The 17,661-nt window shown below is 49.3% G+C and overlaps 1 protein-coding gene and 1 long non-coding RNA gene across 2 annotated transcripts in view; both read right to left on the bottom strand.

Moving 5' to 3' along the window:
* Positions 1–17,661, bottom strand: part of LOC136405121 (uncharacterized) — a 249,628-nt gene that overhangs the window by 128,042 nt on the left and 103,925 nt on the right. The window lies entirely within an intron of this gene.
* DEFB116 (defensin beta 116) lies at positions 10,166–15,472 on the bottom strand. The gene is made up of 3 exons (XM_066385150.1): positions 15,448–15,472; positions 13,458–13,577; positions 10,166–10,383 (listed from the first exon to the last, which is right to left on the bottom strand). The coding sequence occupies exons 1-3, from the start codon at positions 15,470–15,472 to the stop codon at positions 10,166–10,168; spliced, it is 363 nt and encodes a 120-aa protein (XP_066241247.1).

The raw sequence follows: 17,661 nt of genomic DNA, 5'->3' as shown, positions 1-17,661 counted from the left end.
GAAAATTTTTAAATATTAAATACCATCTCATCAACTCTAAGCGTGTTGCCTGACCATATATTGTGTCTCAGTAAGAGAGAGGTTTTTTTGTTATGTTTTGTTTTGTTTTTTAATGAGAGGAGGGGAGATAGTCAGACAAACTCCTACATGTGCCCTGACTGGTATCCACCCAGCAACCCCGTCTGGGGCCAATGTTCCAATGCTCGAGTACCATGCTATTTTTAGTGCCTGAGGCCAATGCTGGGACCAATCAAGCTATGCTCAGTGCCAGGGCCAGTGCTTGGACCAGTCGAGCCACTGGCTGAGGAAGGGGAAGAGGGAGGGTAAGGGGATAGGGAAGGGGAGAGTAGCAGATGGTTGCTTCTCTTGTGTGCCCTGACCAGGGATTGAACCCAGGATATCTACATGCTGGTCTGACACTCTACCCACTGAGGAAATTAGCCAGGGCTTGAGAGGTTTTTTGAGAAGCCCCTCCATGTTCCAGTTGCCAAAATTCATCAGCTGACTTAAATCCTCAGCAGGGGCGCTGATCCCCTGTCAACAGAACTCTTCCATCTGCCCCAGCTCCAGCCTGCTCCGTTCATGGTGGTACGAACATGCAGTTCCCCACCTGTCTTCTGTGATGGTCCACAGGGTTCAGGGCAAGGGTGTGCCCACAGGCCGCCAGCACAGTCAGAGCTTGACGTTCCAGAAAAGGGACCCTTAGCTCTCCCCGCCGGGTCAGCCACCTTTCCCAGGGCATTCCGTGCGCTACTTGGGATCTGTCGAGGAATGAGTGTGCCCCAGCCATTTCCACTTATTTGCTCCTTAGTACATTATATCATGTCTGAATGATAGTTTGGGTGCAGCAAGATGCCCACGTAAACAACTTTTCCAAGCTTTGCGAACTCCCTGTGGTGGAACGTGATGCCACTATGGCCAATGATACCAAGCAGAGTGTTTTTAGTGGTGTTATCTGATAAGATGATGAAAAGGGAGGGGGAGGAGATTCAAGTGGTATGTACCCATTGGCGTTTGTCCTGCCTCCTCCTTCTGCATGAAACACGGTCCTGGTCCTGGAGGCAATGCCACGCCATCTTATAATGTCAGGCAAAGGCACATGCCAGCAGTGTGGGGAAATGGGAGACACTGCCCGGCGCCTGGCATTGTGGTGAAGCTCTCATCGCCTCCCTGGGATTTCTGTCATGTGAGAGTCGTAAAACCCTAATTTGTTAAGACGCCCTTTCGCATATCCTTGTGTTTCACGTTATAGCCTGTTGCACTTCCTAATTCACAGGTCATGTGTTGTAGAGTGGATGTGACTGAGGGGCACAATTATTTCCCAGACCTAAAAGGATGTCCCTGGGATACCTGCAGAGTGGGTCAGGGTCTGGGTCTCACATTACCTAGACGCTGTGATTCCAATGAATACCTAGGCCTCGACCCAGACCACACCAGTGGCTGCAGAAAACTCCTTAGGAGCCACCAAAAGTTTTTATTTATTTTCAGCTGGACAAATCACACCCACGAAGGAATCCAGGAGTCTTAGAGAGTTGGGTACACATGATGGCAGGCCCTTAGTCCCAAAGAAGTAAGAAGGGTGCAGGGAAAATCCAGATGCACTAACGGGTTGCGACAGGGTCATCTTACTACTCTAAGGCCTCGGTTTGCCCGTCCCCAAAATGGAAATGTTGGACTACATCATAAACGCCATGTGCCTTACCAGCCTTAAAGCCTTCTTCACTCTTGAAATGACAGTGAAAATCCACTCCCTACCTGTGACTTTGGAAGATGCCACCTTAAAAAAGCAAAGACATGGAAGACGAAAGGAGACAGAGAAACCGGAAATCAATTAAGTATTCAAAGCATACCTAAAATATATCTGTGGTAACTTCCCATCCTCCACTGCCCCCGGCACGTCAGCCACGTAGACGTTCCAAGGTACCCGTTCTTCATCTCTGCCTCCGCTGTTCTAATTCGACCACCACCTTCCCTCACCCGTTGGTGGCTAAATTGCGTCGCCTCAAAATTCATGTGTTGAGGTTCTAATCATCAGTATCAAAGAACATGACTGCATTTGGAAACAGGGTCCAAATTTAAATAGATAATTATGTTCAAATAAACCGTCAGAGTGGGCCCTAATCGGACAGATGGGCGTCCCCATAAGAGGACACAAGATAGGGAAACCACGTGACATCACAAAGGCAAGATGGCTGCCAACAAGCCCGAGGGAGAGGCCTCCCAAGAATCAGCTCTGCCAACACCTCGATCTTGGACCTGTAGTCTATGGAATGGTGAGGAAATAAACGTCTGTTATGCGGGCAATCCAGTCTCTGTAAGGGCAGCCCCAGCAAATTTATACCCCCGCCCGCAGTAGGTGAGGGTACCCGTTCCCCCGCACCCTCCCCGCCGTATGGGACTGCCCTGCGCTCAGCCATTTGGGCGCATGCCCAGTAACGTCGCCCTGAGGTCGCCGCTGGCTTTTCCTTGGTAGCTGATGAGTACTGACAGCCAATCACGTGTGTAGTGGCCAGTTAAGTACCCAGTTTTGTGAAGTGCCTGCCCCCCGTCTTTTTCACGGTCTGCGACGAGCAAGGTAAAATATAATCTCCCTCCCTCTGTAATATTAACATATTTTATTTAGGTTTTATTTATTAATTTTAGAGAAAGGGGAGAGAGAGAGAGAGAGAGATGGGGGCAGGGAGGAACAGGAAGCATCAACTCGCACATGTGCCTTGACCAGGTAAGCCCAAGGGTTTGAACCGGCGACCTCAGAGTGCCATGTACTATCGACAGCTACCGCACGATCCCAGCAATTTATTTGCTTTCTTGACTGGGGACCTTTTACCAGACTGTACGCCTCCCCCCTCAACTTCCCTCCTCCCACCCTGAGTCTTGGTAGAATAAAAGACAGACACAGGGAGGTTGGAATGCAGTTTTATAGTGACACTGTTTGACAGGAAGATTTCCCGGAGAGGAAAAGGTGGAGAATCTTCAGTAAAAAGGTTTGCTTGTGGGGGAAAATGCATACGGGTCCTCCGCCACGAGGCCGGGAAGGACGGTCGCGGACGATGATTTTAAGCAGCACTTTTTGTTGTCTTGACAGACGGTGAATTCAGTCTCGGATGGTTCGCACGAAGTTCTGCACACCCCCTCGTCTTGTGGACACTTGCTTGCAAATTTCACTTTCTTAATTTTGAGGGGTAATTTTCTCATGCTTCCTGGAAAAAAAAAATCATGGCTGTGATTAGACTCTAGGGCGACCATGGTAAGGGACGGCATGGAAATGTTCCGCATGGGGGAGCTGGAATCAAAATTATCTGGACACAAGCCTGAGCTCCGCTGTTTACTAGACCGTGGTCTTTGGACAAGGAATTCCAGCTCTCTGTCCCTTCCCCGCGCTCATCTGTACAACGGCGATAATAATACTTACAAGACACTACTTCTTCCTGTTGCGATTGTCAACTGAGTTCATCTATGTAAGTTCTTAGAATAACGTCTGCCACTTGCTGAGAGGTAACTAAACATTCGTTTTTGTTGTTATTACTGTTGTGGTTCCTGTTGTTGTTGTAATTATTATTAGATAAAAGGTGTTTTTCTGAGAGTTTAAGACTACAAAATCAGGCCAGTTCCCACTTTTCTGAATATATATATATGTGTTCTCAATGTTCAACGTTTTTTTGAGCTAGCCCGGGTCTACTCCAAGTTAGGACACACATATGTTCAATGGGGCCTTCATGTTTTGAAATAATAAGTGTGTAACATGCATGAAACCCTCTGTGCACTGCCCCCCACAGAAACAAGGACTGTATCAATGGGCACACTGGCACGGACACGTGCACAACTGAGTGTACTCACAGATCCACAATCACACACAGACTGAGCACACCCATCGCTGTGCATTGACAGTCGTGTATCAGTGCCCAGACCAGCAAACCCGTCGCTCAGATACATACATGTGTATACAGGCCCTTTGCTGAGATTCCTTTGGGGATTCAATCCCTGCCACGCGGCTAGCCTCCAGTCAGCATTGATCGGGAGTAACAGCTGGGTTTCCCCCAAATCAAGGCCTTTGGAAAGACAATAGTACCCACTAGCAAACATTTAACACCACTTGTGTCAAGAATTTATGTTAGTTTGAGGAAAACTCTCATATTCGTTGTGTTGTGTTTTTTTTTTTCAATTAAGGAAACTAAAGCACCGAGAGAGATCATGGTTCCGCTGGGGTGCCCGGTTCGGTAAGGGAGAGAACCAAGACGCGGTGTCTGGTCTGCATGACTCGGAACCCCAGAGAGACAGCCTCAGCACGATGGTAGCAGGCAAGGGAGCTTCGTGTCCTTGTTTCCCTCGCGGGGCCATGGTAGTGTTGTGGGAAGGAACTCTAGAAAGCCTTTACAAAGCCGCATCAACCCAGCAAACACCTAACCGGAAACAAGTCCCCGCTCAAGAACGTGGTGAACATCTAGGGCATTTTCACCCCCTCTTGCTCCACCCACTCTTTGGTGAAACGTGGCATGGTCAGGAGGAAGCCCCCTAATTCTCAGCTCATCCATCAGGATGGACAGGGGGAAAATAATGTAATTTGCTTACAACAGTGGTTCTCAACCTTTCTAATGCCGTGACCCCGCAATACAGTTCCTCATGTTGCAGTGACCCCAAACCAAAAAATAATTTGGGTGGCTACTTCATAACTTTAATTTTGCTACAGTTATGATTCGGAATGTAAATACCTGACATGCATTATGTATTTTCCGATGGCTTTAGGCGACCCTGCGGGGGTCGTGACCCACAGGTTGAGAACCGCTGGCTCACACTGTTCTGGCTAGCGTCTGGGCCACCAGAGGGAGTAGTTTCTGCCTTGTTTGAGTCAGAGAACTGAGGGAAAACGGGGCGTAATTTGCATGTCAGGTTGGCTGTGGAAAGCAGTGGTGGGCACTGCAGCTGGTGAGAGTTCGGGGGGTCTGTGGCCCCATGGGAGCCCCACGACTAGAACTCCTCAATGTAGGAAGCGAATACTGACAGAATTAAAGGGAGAGACAGACAGTTCTCACGGCCCCAGGTGGCTCCCACTGCACCAGGTGGCGTCCATGGCTCTAGGCTCCCAATGGGCTTCCATGAATCCAGCGCCCCGGCTTGCCCTGGCGTTTGCAGACTGCACAGCCTCAGGCATGGTCCACGGCACCCCCCCCCCCCGTGAGCTGAGTCCCCCCCCCCCCGTGAGCTGAGTCCCCCCCCCCCCCCGCTCCTCCCCCCCCCACCCCCGGTTCACCCTGGAGGCTCCAAGGCCTCAGGCAGCTCTGGTAACACTGGCTTCTCAGACCTCCCTGCAAATCCCGGCCCCCAACTCACCCTGGCATCTACCCCAAGCATCTCCAGTGGCTCAGGCTGGCTTCCTCAGTTCCAGGGTCTCCACAGGCCCCTTCGAGCCCAGGTGCCTGTCAGCTCAAGCAGCCCAGGCAGTTCAGCAGGCCCAGGTGGGTACCACAGCTCCAGGGGGCTTCCTCGGCTCCAGGGTCAGAGAGGGCCCCCATCAACCTAGAGGAACCCGGAGCTACCACAGTACCTTCTGGATCTCATTGCCCCCAGCAGCTCCTCTGGCCTCAGGATCCCGGTGGACTCTGACAAACACAGACTCCTAACCTTCCCCGGGACTGGCTACTTCCAGGGAACCAGGGTTCTGGTGGGCTCCTGTAAGCCCATGCTTCTCACTACAACACCAGTTGGCGCCAGTGGGCCCGGATGGCCCTTGTGACACCATTCTCCCGGCACTGGCTAGTTTCTGTGGATGTGAGTGCCTCCTGAGGCCCCAGGCTCCCAGTGAACACCAGGCTACAGGGTTTCGCCTGTGAGCACAGGGTTCTTGATGGGACCCGGTGCCAGGCTGACTACTGCCATCCCAGGCTGTCGACATACCCCAGCACCAGGTCACCCAAAACTACAGCATCAAGCCTTCCTGGGAACACCACCATATGGCCCACCCAGGATCTCTGGATGAGCTATATTACAATAGAAATTTTGTATCAATCTGGTGGTTAACTCTTTCTAGGATGGCACAAAATTTCTGGTGGACTTGCACCAGTCTGTGGACCTATGCTTGAAAAACACTGCATTATATAATAAAACTGCCTAAAATCAAAGACAAAGAGAAAATTTTTTTTTTTTTTTTGTATTTTTCTGAAGCTGGAAACGGGGAGAGACAATCAGACAGACTCCCGCATGCGCCCGACCAGGATCCACCCGGCACGCCCACCAGGGGTGATGCTCTGCCCACCAGGGGGCGACGCTCTGCCCCTCCAGGGCGTCGCTCTGCCGCGACCAGAGCCACTCTAGCGCCTGGGGCAGAGGCCAAGGAGCCATCCTCAGCGCCCGGGCCATCTTTGCTCCAATGGAGCCTTGGCTGCGGGAGGGGAAGAGAGAAACAGAGAGGAAGGAGGGGGGGCGGGGGTGGAGAAGCAAATGGGTGCTTCTCCTATGTGCCCTGGCCGGGAATTGAACCCGGGTCCCCTGCACACCAGGCCAACGCTGTACTGCTGAGCCAACCGGCCAGGGCCGAGAAAATTTTTTAAGCAGCTGAGAAAATTTTTCACATGTAAAAGGACCCCTATACAACTATCAGCAAATTTCTTAGCAATGTTTTAGAACACAAACAAACAAAACACTGCAGGCTAGACTAGAGTGGATGGTATTTCCCGTGCGAAAAGGAAAAAGAAAAACTGCCAACCAAGAATACCTTACCCAGCAAAGTTTCTTCCAGGAATGAAGGAGAGGTAAAGACTATCCCAAACAAAAGCTGAGGAAGTTTATCACCGAGGTCATTTTAATAGACACAAGAAAACTCAATGTCTCATTCAAATCTGACCAGCTCCTATCCCAGGCTAATACAAACTCCATATCAACCTCACATTCATCCTCCTTGAAGCAAACAGTAGACAAAACCCAACTCCGAATCCCAGCCTTGCCTCCCCCTGTGCTACCCCAACACAAACACAACATCAATCAAGCCACCTAGCACCAATATCCAGCTTCAACTCAACAAGAAGCCCACAGAGAAACCCCATCTCCTCCAATTCCCAGTTCCACTCAGCTTTGCTGCAAGATCCATTCAACCACAAACATTCCCAACTCAGCCCATAACCATTCCAGAAATCTCACCTCCAAATAATCACTACTGACTTTTCTTCCATTCCCTCAATCAAAAGGCCCTGTCCTCTCTGTACCACAATTCATTTCTCAATCTCCAAAGTAACCCCTTGATTGACCTTATAAATCTCAATTTGGACTTAATTCCACACATGTAACCCATGTCCCTAGTATGCTCTATGCCCCGTATTCCCTACCACCCCTCGACCCAGGGGCTCCAAGCCTTCACACGGATTATAGCCCTCTAAGGCCAGGAAGATGCTGGAATAATATGCACCTTGAGGTGAACGCCCCTCCGCTGTCTGACCTCAGGTCACCCGGACCGCACAACCACATGCAGGACCCCAGAAGCTTTGAGAGTACCTGACGTTACCTGAAGTCTTATAAACCAGAACCAGAAAGACGACAACAGTTATTAAGTAAGGCTTCATAACTGACAGGTTCGGAGAGAGTGGAGGACAGGCAGAGGGGACAGGGGAGAGGTCTTGGCCACAGGGGCCGCTCCCTGCTTTATTAGTCTCAGGAGTAGGCTTAGGTTGTGAGCGGTGAACCTGGAAGGACGGGGCAGAGCTGAGCTCAGCCAGGCAGGAAGATGACACGCATCACAGACAGACGGCGTCTGGGAACTCGGTGAGAACGTGGGAGCTCTGCCCCCACCCGCACCCACACCCGGGTGGGAGACAGGAAAGTGAAAGTCGGTCTCCCCACTGGCTAAGACGAGCTGGGATGAATGAGACTGTTCATCAGTTCAACAAATTCAGGAAAGCTAGTAAGTGATTTTTAAGAAATAAAGAAACTTTAAACAGTGTATTTCTTTGTCTTCCTTGCAGGAATATGTCACATCAGTCGGTGGCACTGAACTGTCCATACAACAGTGTGCTAGCTGGCTGTCAGGATAAAAGAAAAGAAAAAAAAAAAAAACGACGTGGGGAGATGGAGGGAGGGGGAATGGAAAAAGGAGAAAAAAATATGGAAGGTGAAAAACAAAAACCGGGGAGTGACGTCAGTGAGACGGCAAACCAAGAGGGGCCAGTATTCACCCCTCCTCCCCGCAAAAACCTTGGGAGTGCGGGTCGGAGCAGCCACTGTGGGAAACAGTATGGAGGTTCCTCAAAAAATCAAAAATGGAGCCCTGGCCAGTTGGCTCAGTGGTAGAACATTGGCCTGGCATGTAGGAGTCCTGGGTTCGATTCCTGGCCAGGGCACACAGGAGAAGCACCCATTTGCTTCTCCACCCCTCCCCCTCTCCTTCCTCTCTGTCTCTCTCTTCCCCTCCCGCAGCCAAGGTTCCACTGGAGCAAAGTTGGCCTGGGTGCTGGGGATGGCTCCATGGCCTCTGCCTCAGGCGCTAGAACGGCTCTGGTTGCAACAGAGCAACGCCCCAGATGGGCAGATCATCGCCCCCTGGTGGGCATGCCGGGTGGATCCTGGTTGGGCACATGCGGGAGTCTGTCTGACTGCCTCCCCGTTTCCAACTTCAGAAAAGTACAAAGGAAAAAAAAAATGGAACTGCCTTATGAGCCAGCGATCCCACTGCAACAACGTGGATGGACCTAGCGGGCGTCATGCTGAGCGAAACAAGTCAGTCTGAGAAACCAAACCACATGATTTCACTTCTATGTACAGTCTAGAGAACAGTATCAATGAGCAGACACGGACTCGTCGACACAGAGAGCAGGTTGATGGTGGCCAGAGGGAAGGGGCACTGGGGACTGGGTAGAAGAGGTGAAGGGATTGAGAAGTGCAGGCTGGCAGTTACAGAATAGCTGGGGGTGTAAAGTACAGCACAGGGAGTACAGTCGATAGTACTGTAACGGCTGAGTGAGGTGCGGGTTCGATCCTGTCCTCCACTTCCACTCTACTCGGAATCACAGAAATGAGGCCAGGGTGCTGCACACGAATGTCCAGCATTAACTTGGAAAAATTAAATAAGCATTTGTTATTCATTAGAACTGTTTTTCAGAAAGGAAGAAGGAGAATGACCATTAGCCAGGGCGCTGGGAATCGCTTCACTCCCATTGTTTCACACATCAAAATTACACACTTCCTTTTAACTTAATATACCTAAAAAATTTCTATAAGATTCGTGTTGATAAGCAGTGGCAAGGCAAAGCTTTAGAAGAAAAAAAAAAGAGAGAAATTCGATGTTGGCGAGAACGAGGGGGACCTTCTAGAACAGGGGTCCCCAAACTTTTTACACAGGGGGCCAGTTCACTGTCCCTCAGACCGTTGGAGGGCCGCCACATACAGTGCTCCTCTCACTGACCACCAATGAAAGAGGTGCCCCTTCAGGAAGTGCGGCGGGGGGCCGGATAAATGGCCTCGGGGGCGGCATGCAGCCCGCCGGCAGTAGTTTGGGGACGCCTGTTCTAGAACAATACACTTCAAAGACACCATTTAATCGGAGTGCTCGTAACACAATAAAGGCAGACAAATGTATACATTTGAAAACAAAGAAAATCACGTTACTTTTTGAGAAGCAAGGTGACATTGAGGATCCCCAAAGGAGTAAAAATGCACATTCAAGGGAATAAAACATTAAAGTTTTCTTAATTAGTTGAGATTTTTCGCTTGGAGAATAAGTGAGTCCTCTGTTGCCCCTGTCCTGACCCTACAGGGTTCTCTGAGACTCGGGGAATCTATCACTTCTACATGTCACTGGATCAGCCAGACTCCATGCAGTGGCCACCTTCTCTCTGCGGCCTCCAGAAGAAATCACACCCCCCTTCGTGGTGCCAAGAAGAGCAGAAGCGTGATCGCCCTCCTTCCTTGGCACCCTCAACCTCTACTGAGCTAGCTTAGCATCCCAATTGGGGGTTTTTTTTGTTTGGTTTTTTATTTTATTTTATTTGCCAGGGAGCTTTCTATACCCCGGGGTTCTCCAGCACCCAGCCTGACCTTCCCCTGTCCGATGAGAACGACCCACAGAGGAAAGACACGGGCATGAGAAGGAATGCGTTTTTATGGGGAGGGCATTCCGAAACGGGGCAGGAATTGCTCCAGAGGAGGGGGCAAGGCTTGGAGATACACAAGTCCGAGAGAAGCGTTAAGTGTTTGTAACTGACAGATTGGAGCTGGGGTCCTCTCTCACATTGTTAGAGCTGGTGCTTTTCCCAGGAAGTTCCAGGCAGCATCTCTGATGACTGGGGCAGGTCAAGTATTGAATCTCCTGTTCTTTGCAGGCGTCCCTGCACCTGCCGTGGTAAAGCTCGCATGGATTCCAAGGCTCCTGGCTCTTAGCACGGTGGGATCTGATCAGACCACCTGGGGAAAACATAGCCACGTTTAGTTCCGAGACAGCACTGAAAATAGGAGTGAGGAAGCACGCTTTTAAAAGAATACACCTGGGGAATATTAAGAGGCCCTGGCTGGTTGGCTCAGTGGTAGAGAGTCGGCCTGGTGTGTGAATATCCCGGGTTCAATTCCCAGTCAGGGCACAGAGGAGAAGCAACCATCTGCTTCTCCACTCCTCCCCTTCCTTGTTTCTCTTTCTCTCTCTCTTTCCCTCCTACAGCCATGACTCGATTGGAGCAAGTTGGCCCCGGGCACTGAGGATGGCTCCATGGCCTCTGCCTCAGGCGCTAAGAACTCTGCTGCTGAGCAACAGAGAAACACCCCAGATGGGCAGAGCATCACCCCCTAATGTGCTTGCCGGGAGTAGAGGGGCAGGGGTCCCAGTCGGAGTGCATGTGGGAGTCTGTCTCTGCCTCCTCTCCTCTCACTGAATTGGAAAAAAAAAAAAAAAAGAATATTAAGAGCTGGAGTCAAAACCACCTCAATTCAAACCTGGCTGTCATTCTAGTTTTCTGTCCTTACAAGCAAGTTACTTCGGTTCCCAGGTCCATCACTGCACCATCTTCACAATGGGCACAATAACTAAACCAACTTCTTAACATTTGATGGTGATAAAATTAGCATGTATAATATGCTCAGAAAAAGTAGTAAAAAAAGAAAACAAATATTAAGCAGTGTTGTTGATACGAAAGTCTCTTCCTGGGGTTCCAAGGGCCTCAAGGGCTGCCCTGTGAGCACCCATTGGACTTGTGCCCAGTGCCCACACAGAGGTGGGCTCCACACACACGGCTCCCATCAGAGACCACCTGGGTCCACTCCCCATGGGAGAAATGGGAATGGGAGGGTTTGCCCCAGATCAGAACATCTCGGTCCTGTCTGCAGAGGAGGCAGTTAATGAAATGTGTCATCCTTTGTGATAACTGGAGGGTCTTTAAGTAACCTCACACCAAGAGCCTATAGATTCCGACTCGAGAGGTCGGGGGAGAGGCCAGAGCAAGACGCTCTGTGAGAGTTTCAGAGAAAAGACTTGCGGATTTCTGCTGGGAGTGAGGGCCACACTCCTGCCCGACCTGCTCACACTCACCCACAGACATTGCCCGGCCCATTCTCCCACACTGGACTTGTTTTAAGAGAAAATTAAAAATAATCATACATTTAAAACCAAAACCGATGCTTTAGGCTCTATCAGCTCCACCCAGAGCCAAGATCACTGTGGTACATGAGTTCTCAGCCATCTGTGCACTCCAGATGTGATCCTTTGCCCACTCCATTGCTAAGGTTCGTCCGACCTATATGTATTTATTTACACTAGGTATAAGTCATTTATCAATTCACTAACTCAATAAACACTCACTAAACCCCCTTCTGAGTAAAGCACTCTGCTCCACACCAGGAACACATAAACTTAAAAGGCAGAATCTTGGCTTTCAAACAGTTTAATTTCCTACGTCTACGTTTGGGGTGATAAAAGGGGAAAAAAATGACTTTGATGGTCTCAGAAAAGTTTGCCCAGAACAGTTCCTGCCCATAAATTCTGCCAGGTGAACGTCGTAAGCCATTATGAAGGAAGCAACACTGCGTACGACTTCTGAAGCATAGAGTTCTGTCCTCCTTTTTGTGTGCCTGTTTTTTGTTGGGTTTTTTTTTTTTTTTCAAACCCACCTGCGGTTTTAACCACTCTCCCAGCATGGACACCGAGCGTGCCTGGACCGGGGAAGGGTTGCCTCTCAAGTAAAGAAGATGAAACTGGGTGAGAAGTAAGGGGAGGGAGAATGTGTCGTAGGAAGAAGACAGGTAATGAGGCGCTGGAGAGGGAGGAAGGGAAAATACTAGACCCCATAACTCTGAACTCAGCCCCAGAGAAGGAGCCACAAGCTTGACTTTCTATAGGGCTGGGCTGTGCCTACTCCCACGCCTCTCTGTGCATGCCGAGGTCTGACAGAGACACTGAGAAGGCTCTAGACTTCTGATTTCATTCTCTCCTCTCTACTTATAGTTATATCCACCGTTCTTCAGTGTCCTTGAAGATCACACTAAATAAACTCTTTTAAGAATTTGAAAAAATATTACTGGATATTTTTCATCCAGCACCCATTCTCCCCATTTCAACAGCCATAGCTCTGTTGTGATAAATTTGACTGTCTTACTCAAACTTAATCACCCCCAAACCTGGGTGAAACCAGCCACCTCCCAGATAAACCCCACCTATGTCCTGCTGGAATAAGATGCCTCCTTGAATCAAATATCTAACTCCAATTCCCAGTCGGGTCTCTCCTGACAACCACCGAAGGCTCCGTCGTAAAACTTAACACAAACATAAAACTAGCCAAACCACTAAACCACTCAATCCCAATTCACAGCATCGGAGCCAAAACACAGACCAGCTACAAACTCTGCTCCATCCTAACTCCCAGTTCTACCCAAGCCCACCTTCGGTTCAACAACCACACACACACACACACACACACACACACACACACACACGCCATTCCCTCCAAACTGCACTAAAACCTAAGTCCAGCACACACACACACACACACACACACACACACACACACACACACACACCATTCCCTCCAAACTGCACTAAAACCTAAGTCCAGCCCCATTTTATAGACGGACTTGCTCACCCCCTCCACTTCTCTTCCCATTTTTTTCATCATGACTCTAAGGTTCTGAGCCACCCCACCACAGCTCACCCTCCAAGCTGCTGTGGATCTCTCCTACAACTCTCTCCCACCCAGCGTGGGAGCCGCGCTGCCCTCCGGATCAGATCACAGCGCTACCTAAAATGCTTCGGACAGTCAACGCTCCGCTCTCCCTGCAGCAACTGCCTCTTACATTTGTCTCGGCAGAGCCAGAGCGGGACCAAGAGAGAGAGAGAGGTCTTAGCCTGAGATGGACCTCGGGGTTCATCTCCACAACCTGCCCGAGACGAGCGAAGGCGTCTGGTGGAGCCTCCGGTCTGGAGTGATCTCAGAGGGTCCCCACGCTACCCAGAGCGCATTTCAGCCCCCAGAACTGCTGAGAGAGGCCTGAGTTACCTGGAGTCTTCTGAACCAGGATCAGAAGGATGGAAAGGGTCATGACATAGGGCTTCATGACTGACAAGTCCCGAGAGAGCGGAGGGTTTGTGTGTGTGGCCGGGGGCCCAACGGAGATCGCTGCCGCAGGACAGGGCCCTGCCTTTATTAGTCTTGGAGATGGGCCAGGGTGCTGAGGCATCCTCCGGGGTCAGCCAGGCAGAAGGACGGCCCGTGGTGCCCATCTCAGCAGGAAGTGTGGGAGCGTCGCCCGCAGCACCAGGTCAACGCGCGGGCCGTCTCCCCAGGAAGAAGCCAGTTAGAGCCAGCTGGCATTTTGCGTGTGACATATTTGAGGGAACAAATCGATCGATCGATGCAATCAATGGGAATGTGAAATATCATTTAAGAACTGAAGAATCTTTTTAAAAAAAATAATTGTTTTTATCCACCTGACCGTGATCCTGTCGCAGGCATCATGGACGAATAAGAAGAAGACAAGGAAGGAAAGGGTGAGGAAGAAAACTGGAAGGGAAAGTACACATGGAGGGAGGGAAGGACACAAAGCGAAAAACCATGGCGACTCATGTTGCTTTACCACGAACCTGCGCTGTGCTGGTGTCCGTACTGCGGACTGTGGCGTGGATACGAACACTTACTGCCACACTGTGACGTTTGGTAGTGTCTTCTGCTCCACAGGTGAGGACGAGAAAGTTTGAAGAGATGATGTCACGTTCCCGTATGCTTCGCATCTAATAAGGCCTCTAGAGCCTGGACCAGGAATGGTGTCTGTGACAGCAGATGCTTTTGAGTTTTTGCTTTTTCTTCTGTGAGCAGAGGGGCAGAAAATGGAAGATAAGGAAAAAAAACAATCAGACTGCTAAAACTCATAAACTAATCACTGTTCAGGACAATCACTTCAGTCTGAGGAATCAGCACTCATCCCGTGACGAACTGGGAATGGAGAAATGGGAGCCAAATGATTTGTTAGAGGGTGCCACATTGACTTCTTATGCTGACGAGTAAATGTGGAGGGCGGATGGGTGGTGTCCCGTCTTTCGAGTGAGAGTTAGGAAATAGGGAGGGAACAGGCTCTTTGGAAGAGGATTTCCACATCCTGCCGTGACAAGGCAAATATAACACCGGAAAAATAGAGTTTCAGACATCGAATTAAAGGCAGAGCAGACGTGGAAAGGCAACCTACAAAATGGGAGAAAATATTTGCAAACCATATGTCTGATAAAAGGTTAACATCCAAAATATATAAGGAACTCACACAACTCAATAGCAAAAAACAATAACAAAAACAAAACCCTTTAAAGTGGATAAAGGACCTGAATAGACAGTATACCAAGATGAATCAGGCGTTGGAATTTCATTTTTCCTAAAAAAAAAAAAAAAAAAAAAAAAATTTTTTTTTTTTTATTTATAGATTTTAGAAAAGAAAGAAGGGAGAAAGAGAGAAACATGATTTGTTGTCCCACTCACACTGGTAGATTCCTGTATGAGCCCTGGCTGAGGATCGAACCCGCAACCTTGGCGTATCAGGATGACCTTCTAACCAGCTGAGCTACCAAGCTAAAGCAGATGTGGGGATTTCCTGACATAATTTCTTTTTAAAATTTTTCAATTACAGTTTACATCCAGTATTATTTTGTCCTCATGTCAGACGTACAGCAGAGTGGTGAGACAACCGTATACTTTACGAAGTGGTCTCCCGGTGTGTCTAGTACCCACCTGGCACCGCACCTAGATACTGTAATATTATTGGTTACACTCCCAGGCTTCACACCCCAGTGACGGTTCTGCACTTGCCAGCCTGTGTGGCTCAGACCCTTCCCCTCTCCCACCCAGCCCCTCCCCGCCCCCCTCGGGCCACCATCAGGCTGTTCTCTGTTTCTGTGAGCCGGTCTCTGAGAGTCTGTTTCTTCGTTTATAATGTTCTACAGATCCTGCATGGAAGTGACATCATGTGGTATCTGCCTTTCTCTGACTGACTTTGTTCACTTACCGTAATACCCTCTAGGTCCATCCATGCTGTCGCAACTGAGAAGATTTCATTCTTTCTTTCTTTTTTTTTTTTTTTTTTTGAGAAGGAGAGAGACAGGAAGGGGGAGAGAGAAAGAGAGGAGAGAGATGAGAAGCATCAACTCATAGTTGCTTTATTTTAGTTTTTTTTTTAATTGATTGCTTCTCTTTTTTCTTTTTTTTTTTTTTTTTTCTTTTTCTTTTTTTTTTTTTTTTCTTTTTCTTTTTTTTTTTTTTTTCATTTTTCTGAAGCTGGAAACAGGGAGAGACAGTCAGACAGACTCCCGCATGCGCCCGACCGGGATCCACCTGGCACGCCCACCAGGGGCGACGCTCTGCCCACCAGGGGGCGATGCTCTGCCCCTCCGGGGCGTCGCCATGTTGCGACCAGAGCCACTCTAGCGCCTGAGGCAGAGGCCACAGAGCCATCTCCAGCGCCCGGGCCATCTTTGCTCCAATGGAGCCTTGGCTGCGGGAGGGGAAGAGAGAGACAGAGAGGAAAGCGCGGCGGAGGGGTGGAGAAGCAAATGGGCGCTTCTCCTGTGTGCCCTGGCCGGGAATCGAACCCGGGTCCTCCGCACGCTAGGCCGACACTCTACCGCTGAGCCAACCGGCCAGGGCCATTTTTTTTTTTTTCTTTTTCTGAAGCTGGAAACGGGGAGAGACAGTCAGACAGACTCCCGCATGCGCAGGACCGGGATCCACCCGACACTCCCACCAGGGGCGATGCTCTGCCCACCAGGGGGCGATGCTCTGCCCCTCCAGGGCGTCGCTCTGCTGAGACCAGAGCCACTCTAGCGCCTGGGGCAGAGGCCAAGGAGCCATCCCCAGCGCCTGGGCCATCTTTGCTCCAATGGAGCCTTGGCTGCGGGAGGGGAAGAGAGAAACAGAGAGGAAGGAGGGGGTGGGGGTGGAGAAGCAAATGGACGCTTCTCCTATGCGCCCTGGCCGGGAATCAAACCTGGGTCCCCCGCATGCCAGGCCGACACTCTACCGCTGAGCCAACCGGCCAGGGCCTTGATTGCTTCTCATATGTGCCTTGATGGGGGGGGGGGGGGGAGGCTCCAGCCTTAATTCTTGCACTTAATTCTTATTTTTCCTAATAACATGGGCCAGGACCCCCACTGTTACCATAAACACTTGAATATTAGTGGGTGTACTTGTTTTCTTCTCAATTTTAAAAAAGAAATGTATCTAAAATCCCTTGAAAATATACTGCTCACAAAAATTAGGGGATATTTCAAAATGAATATGAAGCTATAAAATCTCCCCTAATTTTTGTGAGCAGTGTATATAACACTTGCCCCCAAGGGTTTGGCATTTCATCTTTGGCATGTTTAATAAGTTCTCTATTTAATTTCTTAAGATATTCTACTGTAATTGTCTCTTGAAATTTATAAAATATTTTCTCTTGGTCATTTAAGGTAATCCTATAATCCTCTTTTTCTATTAATGTAGAAAATTACCATTGTTAGATTTTTCTGAAATGATCACATCTTTAGATATATCTTAGTTGATCATAGTATATTTTTAACACACTATTAAATTTAGTTATTTACCATTTGATGTGGAATTGTGGCCCATGCATAACAGAGGAGATATGGGCTATTGCTTTCTGTTCTTTCTAAAAATATTTTTATATTGTCTGACCAGGCGGTGGCACAGTGGATAGAGCGTCAGACTGGAATGCGGCGGACCCAGGTTCGAGACCCCGAGGTCGCCAGCTTGAGCGCGGGCTCATCTGGTTTGAGCAAAGCTCACCAGCTTGGACCCAAGGTCGCTGACTTGAGCAAGGGGTTACTCGGTCTGCTGTAGCCCCACAGTCAAGGCACATATAAGAAAGCAATCAATGAACAACTAAGGTATCCCAACAAAAAACTAATGATTGATGCTTCTCATCTCTCACTATTCCTGTCTGTCTGTCCCTGTCTATCCCTCTCTCTGACTTTCTCTCTGTCTCTGTAAAAAAATAAAAATAAATAAAAAATTATTTATTAATCTCAGATCGAGAGGAAGGGAGAGAGAGACAGAGAGACAGAAACATCAGTCTGTATCCGGACAATGCTCTAGTCTAACCAACCCAGCTATCCGGCCAGGATTTGTTTTCTGTTCTTTATTCTTCATATCTGTTTTTGAAATCAAGGTAATACTAGCCTCCTAAAACCATCTGGGCAGCTTTTACATGCCCTCCCTGGAA

The sequence above is a fragment of the Saccopteryx leptura genome, chromosome 5 (assembly GCF_036850995.1).
Source record: "Saccopteryx leptura isolate mSacLep1 chromosome 5, mSacLep1_pri_phased_curated, whole genome shotgun sequence".
Classification (NCBI taxonomy): domain Eukaryota; kingdom Metazoa; phylum Chordata; class Mammalia; order Chiroptera; family Emballonuridae; genus Saccopteryx; species Saccopteryx leptura.
The sequence above is the reverse complement of the archived record's forward strand: the minus strand, read 5'-3'. Positions and strand labels throughout refer to the sequence as shown.